This window comes from Hyla sarda, chromosome 5 (genome assembly GCF_029499605.1).
Source record: "Hyla sarda isolate aHylSar1 chromosome 5, aHylSar1.hap1, whole genome shotgun sequence".
Taxonomy (NCBI): Eukaryota; Metazoa; Chordata; class Amphibia; order Anura; family Hylidae; genus Hyla; species Hyla sarda.
Window position 1 is genome coordinate 29,485,064 of NC_079193.1, and position 18,119 is coordinate 29,503,182.

The 18,119-nt window shown below is 47.7% G+C and overlaps 1 protein-coding gene across 2 annotated transcripts in view; it reads left to right on the plus strand.

Moving 5' to 3' along the window:
- ITGA8 (integrin subunit alpha 8) overlaps positions 1-18,119 on the plus strand; it is a 234,461-nt gene that overhangs the window by 95,777 nt on the left and 120,565 nt on the right. For both annotated transcript variants that reach the window (XM_056519092.1, XM_056519093.1), the window contains exons 13-15: positions 1,620-1,811; positions 11,735-11,780; positions 15,978-16,094. In XM_056519092.1, coding sequence (XP_056375067.1) covers positions 1,620-1,811; positions 11,735-11,780; positions 15,978-16,094 — 355 coding nt within the window. The remainder of the gene's footprint in view (positions 1-1,619; positions 1,812-11,734; positions 11,781-15,977; positions 16,095-18,119) is intronic.

Consider the following 18,119-nt stretch of genomic DNA (forward strand, 5'->3'; position numbering starts at 1 on the left):
CCTCTGTTCAGGATTCCTCATCTCTTGGAACAGAATAAGGAGGGGGTTAAAAACAGCAGATCTCGCTCTGGAGAACCTGTCCTGTCCTGCATTACATGGACAGCTTAGTGATTTAAATGAGCAGAGTGTAATGCTTAATTTCCCCTGTGGTGGTGCTGCAAGGGTATTGAATACATATTGCTAGGTTTCCCCACAGATTGCAGCTTATTGCTGGGGGGAACTCTGCGATCAGTGTATCTAGGGACCCTTCTAACAGTTAAGGATTGTCCAAAGCAGAAAAATCCTTTAAAAAAAATCATGCTCCTGCTCAAGACATTCAGGGTAAATCAAAAAGAAGGTGGGGATAAAGTAAAGGTCTGTAGTTAAAGGGGTACTCCAGTGGAAAACAGTTTTGTTTTTCTTTTCAAATCAACTGGTTCCTGAAAAGTAAAAAGATTTGTAAATTACTTCTATTAAAAAGTCTTAACCCTTCCAGTACTTATCAGCGGCTGTATGCTCCAGAGGAATTTATGTAGTTATTTCCGGTCTGACCACAGTGCTCTCTGGTGACAGCTCTGTCCATGTTAGTAACTGCCCAGAGCAGGAGAGGTTTGCTATGGGGATTTGCTCATACTCTGGACAGTTCCTGACATGGACAGAGGTGTCAGCACAGAGCACTGTGGTCAGACTGAAAAGAACAACTCAACTTCCTCTATAGTACACAGCATCTGATAAGTACTGGAAGGATTAAGATTTGAAGATTTTTTTTAATAGAAATAATTTACAAATCTGTTTAACTTTCTGTAACCAGTTGATTTGAAAAAAATAGTTTGTAATGTAATTAGCCATAGTGCACAGATTTTACAAATCATCTGAGCTTCATGGTTCGTAACTGTGACGTCCAGTTACACTATCTGAATGTAGAGCTACATCCCTACTCCCCTTCTTCTCCTGTCAGCCCAGGATGAGATCAGTGATGTGAAGGGGGGCTGGTATTACTGCTCATTAGATGTATCACTTATTAGATAAGGCAGCAGGAAGCCTTTCTCAGTCACAGTAGTTTCCTTTAGAACAGGCTCACTGCTGCCTTATCTAATGAGTCATGAATCTAATAAACAGTCATATCAGCTCCCCCTTCACATCACTGGTCTCCTCCTGAACAGACAGGAGGGGAGGAGGGAGGGGAACTCTACATTCAGAGAGTGGGACATGATGTCACAGCTTACAAGGGATAGAGCACAGCTGATATGAAAGATCTGTGTTCTATGGCTAATAACCTTAAATTAGTAAGTTGCTTTATTAAACTTTTTGACACTATACACAGGTGTAAAAAAAAACCTTTCAAGTAACATTAATAATAAATGGTCGGTGGCAGAAAATCTAAGCAATACCAGACTGACTTGTATGGAACTAAAAGTGCCACAAACTAAGGTATGGAGTATCTTATGAAAACATTTTAAGCCATACAGATGACATCTTCAGGAGATAAAACCAGAGCACAAACCAAAATGCTGTGACTTTTGCAGTAACTTTTTCATTGATAGAGACACTGAATATAAAATTTTGCCCCATGTTTGTTTATCTATTTTTATGGATAGTGTACATATATTTTATCTTATCTCTGTTACCCCATTTTGCAGATGTCGCAATCGGATCCCCATTTGCAGGCGAAGACAGAAAGGGGAAAGTGTTTATTCACAATGGAAATAAAAATGGGTTAAATGACAAACCGTCTCAAGTCTTGGAAGGATCATGGGCCTCGGCGTCCCTGCCGGCAGGATTTGGCTTCACCTTGAGGGGGGATTCAGACATAGACAAAAATGATTATCCAGGTATGTGAGTATTTGTTTTGTTGAGGATGGTAATTCCATCCCGGCATTGTCTGCAAAGATCATTACAGACCAGAGGAACTCATCGGGGTCTGTCATTCATGGCTCTGCCGGGTGCGTTCATTTTGCCAGGATAAAGAAATGCTGGATGGTTTTATAAGATGATAATCATCCAGACATATTGTCTTAGTCATTCCTGTTTACGCCATTATTTTTTATTCTTTTATTCATTGTTCATATTATAGTTCCTCACGCTAATTGGTATATCTACCTTTTATTAAGTGGCAAAGTGACTTAAAAAAAATTTCAAAAAATTCCTCACCTGCCCATTCGCGTGGCACTGCCATTCTAATACTCCCAGATCCACACTGATCTCCACTTCCTGGTCCCACCTCGACAAACAGGAAAAGCCTGCTAAGTCAATCAATGACTTCCCCCTCCCCCCCATTGACTAACAAGGAGGGCATTTTCTACTTGCCAAAATGGGTACCGGGAACTGGTGATCAGTGGGGACCCAGTGAGCATAGGAATGGCAGTGGAATGGGCAGGTAAAGTGTACATTCACATTCAAGAGGTTATCTTAGGCTCTGCCATCACTTTCTGATTGGTGGGGACAAGGCTACCATCACCAAAAAGAGCCCCCCTTACTGCTGGCTCTGCCCCCTTACGCTGTACTGTCTGGGGGCTACTGCTGAACTGTCAGAGCCAGAAGCAAGGGTGGCGCTTTTTACTGATGGCAGTCAGTTGGGGGTATAACTGTGTGGGTATAACTGTTTGCGGCATCAATCAATTATAGGTGGGGGTATAACTGTTTGCAGCATCAAAATTTCTTCTCTTTTAAAGGGGTACTCCGGTGCTCCAGCGTTCTGACCATTTTGTCCAGAACGTTTGGAGTCGGAGGCTGTGATCGTGGCATCACGGCCATGCCCCCTCGTGACATCACGTCACACGCCCTCCATTCAAGTGTATGGGAGGGGGCGTGCCTTCCGACACCCCCCCTCCCATAGACATGACTGGAGGGGATGTGGCATGAAGTCACGAGGGTTGCGGGCGTGACATCATGACCACTGCCTCAGGAACCCGGCGCTTGTTTAGAACGACGGGTACTGTGGGAGATTGCGGGGGGCCCCAGCAGCAGGACCCCCGCGATTAGACATCTTTGAATAGGGGATAAGATGTCTAGTAGCGGAGTACCCCTTTAAGACCAACTGCTCTGCTTCCACATTAAAGGCTGGTCATGCTTTTGGACCCCCAGTTGTCCCCACCAGGTAGCGCACGAACACTCTGACTAACTTTTATGAATATCTGGGAAAATCCAAATAGGAACATGTCGCCTAGCTTGTTGCCCAAATGCAACATTGGCCACAATTTGCCATTTTCAGCCTAAATTCTTCAATAATGTGAATCTATAGAATCTATAGAATTGCTACAATGAAAATATCAGGCGGGGAGGGGGGGAATCTAATATAGTGTCTAATTTATATCCCCTGTTGTACAAATGCAGATAATTGAACTTCAGCCTCTTGTGTTGAATTATTTGTTTCCTTGGATTTCCCCACGGCTCATCGGCTAAAATTGGAATTTAATGCTGTTAATGACTTTAACATTTGTTTTCAGTGGTGAAACCTGAACAGGAAATATAAAATCCGTTCACAAACTTCCCTTTTGTAAATGTAGTCGCTTATATGTTTTAAATACGAAATTTATAATTTCCTCGATTTGTCTCATGCGATATGATCAGTGCGCCATATTTATTTGTGCTAGAGAACCTCTGGTGACCCGGCCTGGGGATCGGGCTAGAAGTCGTGTTATTAGACATGACACTTTACTAAACATGCCAGTGATGGCTGCGGGGGCTTAGAACATGTGATTCACATTTCTTTTATTCTATTTTGGGGGAGATTTATCAAAACCTCTGCAGAGAAAAGGTCCAGTTGCCCATAGCAACCAATCAGATCACTTCTTTCCTTTTTAAGAGGCCTTTTTAAAAATTAAAGAAGCAATCTGATTGGTTGCTATGGGCAACTGGGCAACTTTTCCTCTGCACAGGTTTTGATAAATTTCACGTTTTAGGGCAGAGCTGTACCTAGGCATTTATTCACAGCATACATACACAAGCATAAAGTAACATTCATTTAAATTAAATTAAAATTGCGCCAGAAAGTGTATGGGACTTTATCAGTGAAAAGTGTTTATTCCGAGGCTCTTATGAAATAGAGGGGGGGGGGGGGGGAAGAAAAGTCTGTTATCTGCCATTGTGAACTGTGAAAGAATTGTGCCGACCATGTGTATAGTACGGTCCGAAGTTATGTTGCGTAACAAAGTGCTGGCTGTACCTGAAAGGGTTAAAGATGTGCCAGAGAAAATGTCCCGCGCTGGTCAGCGTCCCGCCACTGGGCGTGGAAACCATTTTGCCGTATCGAATCCTAAGTGGAACTTGAAAGATCCGCCCCTTGTTGCTGGGGGAGCGGAAGTCAGCGCTGCACCACTGACGCACTTCCGTCCGGCAACCATTTTCCCGAAGTCCTGTATAAAATTAACAGTGCCGCTGGACCTCTTCAGTTTGCCGTAAGTCTGTGAGGGGAGCAACATAGCGGAGCAAGCAACCACGAGGTCGGAGAGTTCCGAGATGGCGCCGGAGGCCCGGAAAGTTTCCTCGGCCGGCGCAACGCACATGTTTCAAGAGCTGCCGGATCGTTTACAGAGAATCTCCATCGGGGCCGAAGAGGCCTATCTCAAAGTACCGCTGCCCGAAGATGATGGGGATGGCCAGCAACTCCAGCGGGAGGAACGTTATCTTCCAGAGGAGTGTCGCCAGTGAGGCTGTCCCCTCATCACCGGACCTGGGGATCCTGGGCGGAGATACAGACAGAGGAGTCGGAAGTGAGTACCCCGGCTGAGGCCCCTTTTTCTACCCCTCCATCTACCCCCAGCCCAGAGCAAACCCCTCAGGTCCAGAAGTCTGCAGCGTGCCCCCGGTCACCACGGCTGCCCCGGTGGCTATTTGGCAAAGAGCCTAGTCTGATCCGATACATGAGAGAGCACCTTCTACCCCTGCCAGGGAAGCCCCATCTCCCGGCTCCGGCTGTCCAGTCCGAGAGGGCAAAGTGAGAAGCCCAGGTGGCCGAAATAGTGGAGGAGATGAGGGCGCAAAGAAAAAAGAGTATGAGCCAAAACCATTATCACATGAAGTGCACCAAGCGCAGCAACAGTGCGGGGGTTTGGCACACTCATGGACTGTCGTCATGGTGGGACCATCCTGGTGAATCGACGTGTAGTTAAAAGGGACTATCTCCCAACCCATATGCATTCTCTGGAGAGCGGGGAGATTGCAGAATACACTCCAATTCAAAGCGTGAGAGGAGAGTGGGGGGCAGCGGTGACCCGTCCGAAGAACCCCACGCAGATTCCCTTGACATACTTTCCGTCGGACGACTGGGATGCAGATACCTTTGGTTTGCTGTCTTTCAAAACCAAAGAGCCTTGTAAAGAAGAATAGGAAACCTATTTGCCCGAGGCGCCGTCATGGCACCGAAGTACCTACACAAGTCATCTGCAGATGTGCCCAGGCCTACTCCTGTCACTAATGAGGTTTTCCTTAACCATCGGGCACCAACTGAAGTGCCTCGGCCTACTCATGCTTAGGAGGAGGTTTGGCCGGCGTAACAGGCACCGACATCTGTTCCCCCAGTGGTGCAAGCTGCTGCTGTTCAAATGGTGGTTACCATTAGTCTCACCGTAACCGAGTCTACCCTGTCTAGAGTGAATTGGAACACTTGGGTTAGTCCTTTGGAGGGCCTCACCTCTTACCCAAATATAATAAAGGTTATTTTATTTTGAACACATATTTATGTAGAGGCTCTAACTGACTCCTTTATGGGGTCAAATTGTTCATATAGTCCTTTGGAGGGGGCACAGTCCCGTTGTCCCCGCTACATGTCCAAGCCTAGGAAGCAGTCTGATAGGCAAGGCTGGGATGGGATTCATCCTTATTCTCCAGCAAGCAGTTATAAGTCCAAAAACGTTCCATATGTTATTATCTTCAATACACTCACAATGGAGCATGTAAGGACATTAAGAGCAATGCCACTTGGACTCTTCCCCAGTTTATGTTCACCAGCCCTGTGAAGGACAATTGTGACATGCCCCAGGAACTGTTTGTTGCTATCACCAGGCCCCAGTGGCCACCTCATGTTCGTCCGCCCTCCAGGACTGGGTGCCGAGGATGGCTGTTGTTAAGAGGGGGAGTTTGTGGTGGTCCAGTACAGGAGTTGCACCCCTGTACCCTGCTGCCCTGTCAGGAGGACTCTATGTAGTGACCCCTGGCCCCCGCTGTACCTATGTTCCATTAATAGTGTTAAATGCCTATAATAATCAATGTAAAATGTATATAGTGTTATGTACCTTTAAATACTGTTGTCATGTGTTGTAACCAAGGAAGGTACCAGTGACCATGTGACCTACAGGGTGACCTATGGGACCCCTCCAGAGTCTCCCCCATATAAAACCTGGTTGGTTCAGTTCAGTCTCTTCTTTTAGTCCAAGTCTTTGCTGAGCACAGTGAGGTCAAGTTCCCGAGAGAGTGTCTGGTGTCCTGAGGAGGCCTGAAGTCTACCACGCAGCCACAAATCCACAAGTCCATTACCCTACAGGGGAACGTCAAAACCTTGTAAGCTACATACGGGGTGAAGTCTGTCTAGTCAGTTCCAGTCAAGTCAGTCAAAATCAATCTGTGTCAAGTCAGCGTGGCCCTGCATCAAATTGTCCAAGTCCACTACAAGTCCCAGCGAACCCTAAAGTCTCTGAAGTCACTGTCACCTCCTTGGGCCTGGCTAAGCTGTTGAGACTGTTACACCTGTCTAATTCAGTAAAGCTTCCGTTGTTCCAGCGGTATACCTTTGGGTGGTGAAAAGGTTAAACCACGCCCTGGCAAGGGGTTAATGCCATCTGCCCCTAGGGTAACAACATCTGTCCTCATCACACCCTCACCACAGATGTATAATATTTTCCTACACATTATATATACATACACATTATACATTCGTATTATATCAGTCAAAGCATTATCCACAGGGCCGGGGTAAGGCTAACTGGGGGGTGGAGGGGATGAGGTGTCCGACTTCTTAACCTCCACTAATTCCGAGAACAAAGGAACTTTTGATGTAGGAAAAACTACTTTATGTTGAGGGGTCATTTAAAGAGACGGTACACCTTCTAACAAGACATTGACTGGGACTATTTCTGCAGAATCCATATCCACGTTGGATCCAATACGGCACTTCGTGCACTGAGCAGCGGAAATCCATTGCGTATTCGGCTCAGAATTTCCAAGTGTGCATTGGCCCTTATCTGTTCAGATAGATATGTGTCCAGGTTGTGCTCTGTACAGTGATCCCTCAACTTACAATGGCCTCAACATACAATAGTTTCAACATACAATGGTCTTTTCCATACCATTGTAACGTTAAACTACACTCAACATACAATGCTACTGACAGTCCAGTCTGTGAAACATGTCAATGGCTTCAAGAACCGACCAATCAGAATGGGCATTCACTGGTAAAACCCCTGTATTACTGAAGTGTATGCACTGACTGGTGTCTGGTAGCGCCCCCTACAGTACAGGTAGGTATTACATGTTCTGTACTCTTTACCTGTATTACTGAAGTGCATGCACTGACTGGTGTCTGGTAGCGCCCCCTACAGTACAGGGAGGTATTACATGTACTGTGCTACTCTTTACCTGTGCTGGGGTTAGCTGCTCCTTTGGACACCAAGTGGGGGCGGCTCCATTTTACTTTTTTTTATGACATTGTGTACTGTACAGGACCCTGAAGAAGCTCCTGTCCTCTACATAGACAGTGATTACAGCTCCCAGCAGATCTTTATTCCTTTATATGTAAGGATTTGCTTTATCTTTATTAGTTATCTACTTATTTTTCTTCATTCCTCACTTTTTCCTATTTTTGGATGACATTTTGGGACTTCAGAACCAATTACCAGGTTTCCATAGAGTTATGGTCTCAACATACAATGATTTCAACATACAATTGGTTGCCCCGGAACTGAATGATATTGTAACTTGAGGGACCACTGTATTTGGGGGAGTCCAATCTGGGTACTGTACAGGCTGGAACTCAAGGTCAGCAGGAGGTTGTAAAGCCATGTATTTATAGGGTTCGTAGATTGCATCCATATATAATCTGTAATAATGATTGCCCTTCAGTCTGTGTTTAACATGTACATTTAGGACCCAAGGAGTTTCTGCGAAATCCCTACAGCTGGCTTCTAATGTATACAATGCTGGAACCTGACCCTGTATACAGCACAATTACACAATCACTGTCTGTCCATGGATCATTTAGCAGTGGATATATATATATATATATATATATATATATATATATATGAAAAAGATAAATATACCGAGGTCCTAAGTGAACTGTATTCGTCTTAAGATTTTTACCTTTTATTCTACTCTATACAGTGTTTCTTTTGTATAATGTTGGTTAAACTGGTACTTAAGAGACATTAGTGCAGTGGTCTCCAAATTGCGGCCCTCCAGAAGTTGCAAAACTACAACTCCCAGCATGCCCGGACAGCCAGCGGCTGTCCGGGCATGCTGGGAGTTGTAGTTTTGCAATATCTGGAGGGTCGCAATTTGGAGACTGCTGGCTTAGTGTTTTTGGCTGGTTCTTTTGCATGCGACTTTGTGTGCCTACTTGTGCCATTACACGCCAAAAACTGCACCAAAACAGATTTATTTAAAGTTGGTCAGAAAAGTGCAAACACGATGCAGTTCCATTGGGGCAAAAGACTGTAGGTAAACCCTTAATAAATATTTAGGGACATATGGAAAATATAAAGGATAGTTTTTTTTATAGGGGAAGCGCCTGTTATGTGTCAGAGGGAAGGGCCTGTTATGTGTCAGAGGGAAGGGCCTGTTATGTGTCAGAGGGAAGGGCCTGTTATGTGTCAGAGGGAAGGGCCTGTTATGGGTCAGAGGGAAGGGCCTGTTATGGGTCAGAGGGAAGGGCCTGTTATGTGTCAGAGGGAAGGGCCTGTTATTTGTCAGAGGGAAGGGCCTGTTATGTGTCAGAGGGAAGGGCCTGTTATGGGTCAGAGGGAAGGGCCTGTTATGGGTCAGAGGGAAGGGCCTGTTATGGGTCAGAGGGAAGGGCCTGTTATGGGTCAGAGGGAAGGGCCTGTTATGTGTCAGAGGGAAGGGCCTGTTATGGGTCAGAGGGAAGGGCCTGTTATGTGTCAGAGGGAAGGGCCTGTTATGTGTCAGAGGGAAGGGCCTGTTATGGGTCAGAGGGAAGGGCCTGTTATGGGTCAGAGGGAAGGGCCTGTTATGGGTCAGAGGGAAGGGCCTGTTATGGGTCAGAGGGAAGGGCCTGTTATGGGTCAGAGGGAAGGGCCTGTTATGGGTCAGAGGGAAGGGCCTGTTATGTGTCAGAGGGAAGGGCCTGTTATGTGTCAGAGGGAAGGGCCTGTTATGGGTCAGAGGGAAGGGCCTGTTATGGGTCAGAGGGAAGGGCCTGTTATGGGTCAGAGGGAAGGGCCTGTTATGTGTCAGAGGGAAGGGCCTGTTATGTGTCAGAGGGAAAATCCAATTATGTGCCAGTGAGAAGGGCCTGTTATTTACCAAATGGAAGCGCCTGTTATGTATCAGAGGGAGGAACCTGGTAAGTGTCTGAGGGAGGGGCGTAAAATGGGTCAAAAGAAGGGGCATTATTGTATCAGAAGGAGAGGCTTGTTGTATGCCAGGGCCTGTTATATGTCAGAGGGAGGGGCCTTTTATATGTCAGAGGGAGAGGCCTGTTATGTGTCAGAGGGAGAGGCCTGTTATGTGTCAGAGGGAGAGGCCTGTTATATGTCAGAGGGAGAGGCCTGTTATATGTCAGAGGGAGGGGCCTTTTATATGTCAGAGGGAGAGGCCTGTTATGTGTCAGAGGGAGAGGCCTGTTATGTGTCAGAGGGAGAGGCCTGTTATGGGTCAGAGGGGGAGGCCTGTTATGTGTCAGAGGGAGAGGCCTGTTATGTGTCAGAGGGAGAGGCCTGTTATATATCAGAGGGAGAGGCCTTTTATATGTCAGAGGGAGAGGCCTGTTATATGTCAGAGGGAGGGGCCTTTTATATGTCAGAGGGAGGGGCCTGTTATGTGTCAGAGGGAGAGGCCTGTTATGTGTCAGAGGGAGAGGCCTGTTATATGTCAGAGGGAGGAGCCTGTTATATGTCAGAGAGAGGGGCCTGTTATGTGTCAGAGGGAGGAGCCTGTTATGTGTCAGAGGGAGGAGCCTGTTATATGTCAGAGGGAGAGGCCTGTTATGTGTCAGAGGGAGAGCCCTGTTATATGTCAGAGGGAGGGGCCTTTTATATGTCAGAGGGAGAGGCCTGTTATGGGTCAGAGGGGGAGGCCTGTTATATATCAGAGGGAGGGGCCTGTTATGTGTCAGAGGGAGGAGCCTGTTATATGTCAGAGAGAGTGGCCTGTTATGTGTCAGAGGGAGGAGCCTGTTATATGTCAGAGAGAGGGGCCTGTTATGTGTCAGAAGAAGAAGCCTATTATTTGACACATGAGAGAGCCTGTTATGTGTCAAAGGGAGGGGCTTGTTTTGTGTCAAAGGTAGGGGGGCCTGTTATGTGCATTTTATGTATCAGAGGGAGGAACCTTTTAAGTGTCTGAGGAAGGGGCTTAATATGGGTCAAAGGAGGGGCATTATTGTGTGGGTCAAAGGAGGGGCATTATTGTGTGGGAGACTGTTGTATGTCAGGGGGCCTTTTATGTGGCATTTTTATGAGGACTTAGTGGCAGAGTAGGAGGTCTTTGGGTCCCATCAAGCACTGGGCCTGCAACCTCTGCACCCAATAAAGCACCTTATGCTTGAGGCCTTCAATGATTCCCTAGTAAATGGAATTAATAATAGGCCCGGTTTCATTTCGTAGTTAGATTTCTGTAACTGTACATGCCCTTGTTCCTGTGGCCCTTTGGTTTAGCTAGTAATATACTAACTATTGCTGAGATTGTGCCAAAATTCATGGTGGGAGGAAGCCAGAGTGAATGACAGAAGATATCCTGTGCTAAATATTATCCCACCAAGAATCTTCCAGCCAGTAATATAGAAACAGATGTGGTTTTCCTTTCATTTATTTTGTTACCTTCATGTTCCAGGTTTGCCAGGTCTGTCAGGACACTGCTTTACGCGAGCTGCCTGGCCTTGAGCTGTAACTTCTCATGTCAGTTCTAAATAGTGGCGCTTCCTCTTCCTTATAAGAGTTATTGTTTTCCCCAGCGAGTAGACCCTGCCAACTCATGACAGAACAGAAGAACAGAAATTATTATATTGAATACTATTGTAATCTTTGGTTTTCATCTCCTTCTCCTTCATCTGTTCCTGAGACAATTCTGAAAGTAGATTTGAACTTTCTCCCTTCAAATGAGACCCCTACAAAAGGACCAGAAATGGAACCTGGTCGCTGTTAGTTTCTGTCTAAATCTATAGTCTGCGAATGGGGCAACAGAGGATTAGCCAGGAGAGGATGGGGGAAAGAGGGGGGGGGGGTTGCTAGGGTTAGACTGCCACCGATCCACGACTCAAGTCCTGCAGGAACGCATGGGAACAGAGCTCCTGCACTTTTTCCACAGCAGGAACATGGTTCCCATTAGCAAGAGACTTGCTAGACCAGCTGTTGAGTGAAAATATCAGGAGAGCTCCCACACTTTTTTTTACCCAGGACTTGACCCCTGGTTACGGCCCTTACTACATCAGAACTTGCTACTGTCCTCAAAGATAGAACAGGAATCTGAGCTTTTCTCCATGTCAGAATTTATACTGTTATATCATATCATAAATACACAATATTAGAGTAGACGTACTTCTGTAAATTTCGGCCTTTAATCTTTATGTGGTTTTTATGTCTAGATCTCATTGTTGGAGCGTTTGGAGCAGGAAAAGTGTCTGTATACAGGTAAGACAAGAGCGATTGATGCTACCATATAATTAATCTCCTAAGGCCGTGTTCCCACATCCCGAAATAACGTCACCATGCATTTACCAGTAGCCGGATGACGTTGGCAACATCACAAGGCCATTGATGAACGCGTGGAGGTGTGGTTTTGGCCAAATGTGTTCACCAACATGTAGGAACTTGGCCTAAAGGAATTTCCAGGATTAGAAAAACATGGATGCTCCCCATAATAATGCCCCAACTGTTCACATTTTGTAAGTGATATTGCAACACACCCCTTTAAAGTGAATATTCACTTTTGAGCACCATAGTAAATTTTACCTAGAGAATTATTCTCCACCAGCAGAATAGTGAGTACAGCTCTGGAGTATAATACAGGATATAACTCAGGATCAGTACAGGATAAGTAATGTAATGTATGTACACAGTGACCTCACCAGCAGAATAGTGAGTACAGCTCTGGAGTATAATACAGGATATAACTCAGGATCAGTACAGGATAAGTAATGTAATGTATGTACACAGTGACCTCACCAGCAGAATAGTGAGTGCAGCTCTGGAGTATAATACAGGATATAACTCAGGATCAGTACAGGATTAGTGTCACGATGCCGGCTGGCAGGAGGTGGATCCTCTGTGCCAGAGAGGGATTGCGAGGACCGTGCTAGTGGACCGGTTCTAAGACACTACTGGTTTTCACCAGAGCCCGCCGCAAAGCGGGATGGTCTTGCTGCGGCGGTAGTGACCAGGTCGTATCCACTAGCAACGGCACCTCTCTGGCTGCTGAAGATAGGCGAGGTACAAGGGAGTAGGCAGAAGCAAAGTCGGACGTAGCAGAAGGTCGGGGGCAGGCGGCAAGGTTCGTAGTCAGGGGAGATAGCAATAGTTCTGGTACACAGGGTATAAACACACAAAGAACGCTTTCACTGGCACTAAGGCAACAAGATCCGGCAAGGGAGTGCAAGGGAGGAGACTAGATATAAGCAGGGAACAGGTGGGAACCAATTAAGCTAATTGGGCCAGGCACCAATCATTGGTGCACTGGCCCTTTAAGTCTCAGGGAACTGGCGCGCGCGCGCCCTAGAGAGCGGAGCCGCGCGCGCCAGCACATGACCGCAGGAGACGGGAACGGGTAAGTGACCTGGGATGCGACTCGCAAGCGGGCGCGTCCCGCTGTGCGAATCGCATCCCCAACGGCCATGGCAGAGCAGCGCTCCCGGTCAGCGCTGACCGGGGAGCTGCAGGGAGAAGGACGCCGTGAGCGCTCCGGGGAGGAGCGGGGACCCGGAGCGCTAGGCGTAACAGTACCCCCCCCCTTAGGTCTCCCCTTCTCTTTATCGGGTAACTGCCTCCCCTGGGATGAGGACACCGGGAAAGGATGGAGGGATTCCTCAACGGCAGGCAGAACCGCAGGAGTAGGAATGGGGAGAGAGGGCAGAGGGCGGGACCTGGCACGGGGCAGTGTGACACCAGGACGAGGGCCATGAGGGGACACAGAAGCTTGCCTGATGGAACTGGGAGGGGGGGAGGGGCATTTCCTGTGGCAGGCAGAGTCCTTAATGACCTTAGGGGGACCAGATACAGGAGGAACCACAGAGTTACGGCAAGGGTTACTGGGAACCGGTTTTAGACAGTTCTTGGAACAAGAGGACCCCCAACTCTTGATCTCCCCAGTGGACCAATCCAGGGTTGGGGAATGAAGTTGAAGCCAGGGAAGTCCAAGGAGAATTTCCGAGGTGCAATTGGGGAGGACCAAAAGTTCAATCCTCTCGTGGTGAGATCCGATGCTCATAAGAAGGGGCTCCGTGCGGAAACGTATGGTACAGTCCACCCTGGCTCCGTTGACCGCGGAAATGTGGAGTGGCTTGACAAGACGGGTCACCGGAATCCGGAATTTATTCACAAAGGAGTCCCGAATAAAATTCCCAGAAGCTCCAGAGTCCAGGCAGGCCACGGCTGAGAGGGGAGAGCTGGCTGAAGTGGAAATCCGAACAGGTACCGTGAGACGTGGAGAAGCCGACTTGGCATCAAGAGACGCCACACCCACGAGAGCTGAGTGCGAGCGTGCGTTTCCCAGACGTGGAGGACGGATTGGGCAATCCACCAGAAAATGTTCAGTACTGGCACAGTACAAACAAAGATTCTCTTCCTTACGGCGATTCCTCTCTTCCAGGGTCAGGCGAGACCGATCCACTTGCATGGCTTCCTCGGCGGGAGGCCTAGGCGCAGATTGCAGTGGAGACTGTGGGAGAGGTGTCCAGAGATCTAAGTCCTTTTCCTGGCGGAGCTCTTGATGCCTCTCAGAAAAACGCATGTCAATGCGAGTGGCTAGATGAATGAGTTCATGCAGGTTAGCAGGAGTCTCTCGTGCGGCCAGAACATCCTTAATGTTGCTGGATAGGCCTTTTTTAAAGGTCGCGCAGAGAGCCTCATTATTCCAGGATAGTTCAGAAGCAAGAGTACGGAATTGTATGGCGTACTCGCCAACGGAGGAATTACCCTGGACCAGGTTCAGCAGGGCAGTCTCAGCAGAAGAGGCTCGGGCAGGTTCCTCAAAGACACTTCGAATTTCCGAGAAGAAGGAGTGTACAGAGGCAGTGACAGGGTCATCGCGGTCCCAGAGCGGTGTGGCCCATGACAGGGCTTTTCCAGACAGAAGGCTGACTACGAAAGCCACCTTAGACCTTTCAGTAGGAAACTGATCCGACATCATCTCCAGATGCAGGGAACATTGGGAAAGGAAGCCACGGCAAAACTTAGAGTCCCCATTAAATTTGTCCGGCAAAGACAGGCGGAGGCTAGGAGTGGCCACTCGCTGCGGAAGAGGTGCAGGAGCTGGCGGAGGAGATGGTTGCTGCTGCTGTAGCTGAGACTGAATCTGCTGTAGCTGCGACTGGAGTTGCTGAGTCATGGTGGTCAAGTACGACAGCTGGTGATCTTGTTGGGCAATCTGTCGGGCTTGCTGGGCGACCAGTGTGGGGAGGTCGGCGACAACAGGCAGAGGAACTTCAGCGGGATCCATGGCCGGATCTACTGTCACGATGCCGGCTGGCAGGAGGTGGATCCTCTGTGCCAGAGAGGGATTGCGAGGACCGTGCTAGTGGACCGGTTCTAAGACACTACTGGTTTTCACCAGAGCCCGCCGCAAAGCGGGATGGTCTTGCTGCGGCGGTAGTGACCAGGTCGTATCCACTAGCAACGGCACCTCTCTGGCTGCTGAAGATAGGCGAGGTACAAGGGAGTAGGCAGAAGCAAAGTCGGACGTAGCAGAAGGTCGGGGGCAGGCGGCAAGGTTCGTAGTCAGGGGAGATAGCAATAGTTCTGGTACACAGGGTATAAACACACAAAGAACGCTTTCACTGGCACTAAGGCAACAAGATCCGGCAAGGGAGTGCAAGGGAGGAGACTAGATATAAGCAGGGAACAGGTGGGAACCAATTAAGCTAATTGGGCCAGGCACCAATCATTGGTGCACTGGCCCTTTAAGTCTCAGGGAACTGGCGCGCGCGCGCCCTAGAGAGCGGAGCCGCGCGCGCCAGCACATGACCGCAGGAGACGGGAACGGGTAAGTGACCTGGGATGCGACTCGCAAGCGGGCGCGTCCCGCTGTGCGAATCGCATCCCCAACGGCCATGGCAGAGCAGCGCTCCCGGTCAGCGCTGACCGGGGAGCTGCAGGGAGAAGGACGCCGTGAGCGCTCCGGGGAGGAGCGGGGACCCGGAGCGCTAGGCGTAACAATTAGTAATGTAATGTATGTACACAGTGACCCCACCAGCAGAATAATGAGTACAGCTCTGGAGTATAATACAGGATATAACTCAGGATCAGTACAGGATAAGTAATGTAATGTATGTACACAGTGACCTCACCAGCAGAATAGTGAGTACAGCTCTGGAGTATAATACAGGATATAACTCAGGATCAGTACAGGATAAGTAATGTAATGTATGTACACAGTGACATCACCAGCAGAATAGTGAGTGCAGCTCTGGGGTATAATACATATAGTACAGGATAAGCAATGTAATACCTCTGCAATGTTATTTATTGTAATTTTTTATCTAGATTATATTTAATATATATATTGCAAAATGTTGCTAAATGATATATATGTACTTTTTATGTATCACTACCTACTGCGGACTGTGTTGGATCTGTAATGTTGCTGAGATCTTTGCTCCTGTCTTTGGTTCTTAGGGCCAGACCTGTAGTTACTGTGGATGCCGAGCTTCTTCTTAATCCCATGATCCTTAATCCTGAGAACAGAACTTGTCTGATTTCTATCTCAGACACTGTGGAGTTGGTGGTGACTTGGTGAGTGAGAGAACTCTGGTTTGATTTGTTCTCTTGATTTTTATTATAAAGTAATGTGTAATGCAGTGTTTCCCAACCATGGTGCCTCCAGCTGTTATAAATCTACAACTCCCAGCATGCCTGGACACACTGTTTGGGAAACACTGGTGTACTTGTAGTGACACGGTGGTGCAAGTCAGACTTGTCAATTCGTGACGCCAGGGCACCTTTATCCTATAGACGGACCAAAGTGGAGACAGCTTCTCCTGAAATACACCGATGTTGGGTTGCGGATAATTGTCTGTTACTGAGCAGGTGTAGATGATACAACACACAGCACGGAGGAGAGTAGAAGGGATGCAGTGTAAACCTTGGGAGCCCTGTTGCCTTGCTGGTACTTATGGTGCTTTTCACCCACTTGGAATATATAGACTTGAGATATGAGACTTGAATATTTCTCACGCTGACTAGGATTCTGACAAGGTCCATATTCTAACACTGCCAAGGTTTGACTCACCACTGTACGGGGAACTCGCTCAGGATTCTCCACACTCGTCTTCCACCTCCTTTCCACACTGTACTCACATGGAGCTCTGCACACAGTCTGAGGCAACTCCCCCCCCCCCCTTCACTATATACATGATAATTTAGGGGTTCCCATTTGGGCAGGCAGGGTCACCTGATTAACACTGCATCTCCCTCTTAAAGGTACAGTACATAAATAACATAAAGCATACAGCCAATATAATGAATATAATAAAGGGCTTGAACATAATGAACACAGTAAACATTTTAACAGTGGGAGATATGCAGCCCACAGGACAGCCTTTCGTGCTGGGACACCACATACTGACACCTGTCAGTCCACATCATCAGACCTACAGTCAGGCAAGGACTAGCGTTCGCAAAATATATGCAACAAGGTGTCCACATTGCTCTAGTGTAAAGCCACACTTAAGGTTCAGCTCTTGGTGGCCCCTAAGCAATTAGGGGCATGAGGAGGGTCTTGTGACATCATCCATTTGCTTTACTGTTTAATCTGCCCCCAATGGCTTTCATTTTATCTTATACAAGCTGAGTACCCAGTCTTCCTACCTTGTCAGAGAGAAAAATAAACAATGACGCTCTTGTCCTCATATCCCAACCCCATGTCCCCTACTCATCTCATACCCCAACCTCATATCCCATCCTCATGTCCCCTACTCATCTCATCCTCATACCCCAACCTCATATCCCAACCTCATGTCCCCTCCTCATCTTATACTCATACCCCAACCTCATATCCCAACCTCATGTCCCCTCCTCATCTTATCCTCATACCCCAACCTCATATCCCAACCTCATGTCCCCTCCTTATCTTATACTCATACCCCAACCTCATATCCCAACCTCATGTCCCCTCCTTATCTTATACTCATACCCCAACCTCATATCCCAACCTCATGTCCCCTCCTCATCTTATCCTCATACCCCAACCTCATATCCCAACCTCATGTCCCCTCCTTATCTTATACTCATACCCCAACCTCATATCCCAACCTCATGTCCCCTCCTTATCTTATACTCATACCCCAACCTCATATCCCAACCTCATGTCCCCTCCTCATCTTATCCTCATACCCCAACCTCATATCCCAACCTCATGTCCCCTCCTTATCTTATACTCATACCCCAACCTCATATCCCAACCTCATGTCCCCTCCTTATCTTATACTTATACCCCAACCTCATATCCCAACCTCATGTCCCCTCCTCATCTTATCCTCATACCCCAACCTCATATCCCAACCTCATGTCCCCTCCTTATCTCATCCTCATACCCCAACCTCATATCCCAACCTCATGTCCCCTCCTCATCTTATCCTCATACCCCAACCTCATATCCCGTCCTCATGTCTCAACCTTATATCCTGTCCTAATATACTCTCCTCATATCCCCTTCTAATATCCAGTTCTCATATCCAGACCTCAAATCCCAACCTCATATCCCGACCTCATATCCTGACCTCATATCCTGTCCTCAAATCCCTACCTCATAGCCCATCC